The 923-nt window shown below is 38.7% G+C and overlaps 1 protein-coding gene across 1 annotated transcript in view; it reads right to left on the bottom strand.

Annotated features, from left to right (window-relative positions):
• Positions 1–596: 596 nt before the first annotated feature.
• LOC125506834 (solute carrier family 40 member 2, chloroplastic-like) overlaps positions 597–923 on the bottom strand; it is a 5,021-nt gene continuing 4,694 nt past the window's right edge. The window contains exon 12 of the mRNA XM_048671544.1: positions 597–752. Within this exon, the coding sequence (XP_048527501.1) occupies positions 597–752 (156 nt within the window). The remainder of the gene's footprint in view (positions 753–923) is intronic.

The raw sequence follows: 923 nt of genomic DNA, 5'->3' as shown, positions 1-923 counted from the left end.
TGATGCTACCTTCAATTTATTTTATTTGCATGTGTTCATTTCTTACTTTGTGGTCATTTTGGAGGTCTGCAACTGTTTTCAACAAAACATAGATGCGGTATCTTACACTCCACAGAGGGAAACAGTCCTAGTTCATACCAGAATTAATTGTTTTTTCTTGTTATTTACTGTATATTTATGCATGCTGAATATTTATACCAAGTATATGCACTAAAGTAGTGATCTAAACGCTCTATTATTTCTTTAGGGAGGGAGTATGTTGTTATTGTAAGCTCTGTTGTGTTTTGCATCGCTGTTGTGTTTCTTTTATGTTGTGTGTAAAGTATTGACCTAAAAACAACTGCATTCTGCGTCTGTCCTATATGATCATGCACGCAATTAGTAATCCTGAATTCCTGGTGAATCAATTCCGCAGATTGGGAAAACTTTTGCTTCTGAGATTGTGGCCACAATTCTCATTGAATTGCATATGTCAGAAACTTGTTCGCGTTTTAGAGAAAACAAGGAGACCGAGAGACATGCAGTGAACCGAATCACGTGCGGAGATTGCATATGCCCAACACATTATCTTTTTGGGATCAAATTCGATGCTCAAATCAGCTGTAGCTGTGGGAAGTCTTCCGGTGGATACCTGTATACCACACTTTTCCATAAACTTGATGCCGGTTCACCTCAAACAGCAAAGGTATGCTGTATGCAATAGTTTTCTGCCTAGCCAACATTGTATAGGTGGATATTGACGCAAGAGTATTCTAGAAAGTAGGAAATATTGACTAGAGGTTTTAATTGTCCTTGTACAGATCAAGTCCTCTGCAGAGCTTCCGGTTCTATTGGATGAACAGTTCCGCGAGGACAACAAATGCGACCATTGTGGAAGTCTGCAGAATATTGATCTTTTTCTTGCAAACACACCACACTTCTTT

This window comes from Triticum urartu, chromosome 5 (assembly GCF_003073215.2).
Source record: "Triticum urartu cultivar G1812 chromosome 5, Tu2.1, whole genome shotgun sequence".
Classification (NCBI taxonomy): Eukaryota; Viridiplantae; Streptophyta; class Magnoliopsida; order Poales; family Poaceae; genus Triticum; species Triticum urartu.
This window is presented reverse-complemented; position numbering and strand designations above follow the sequence as displayed.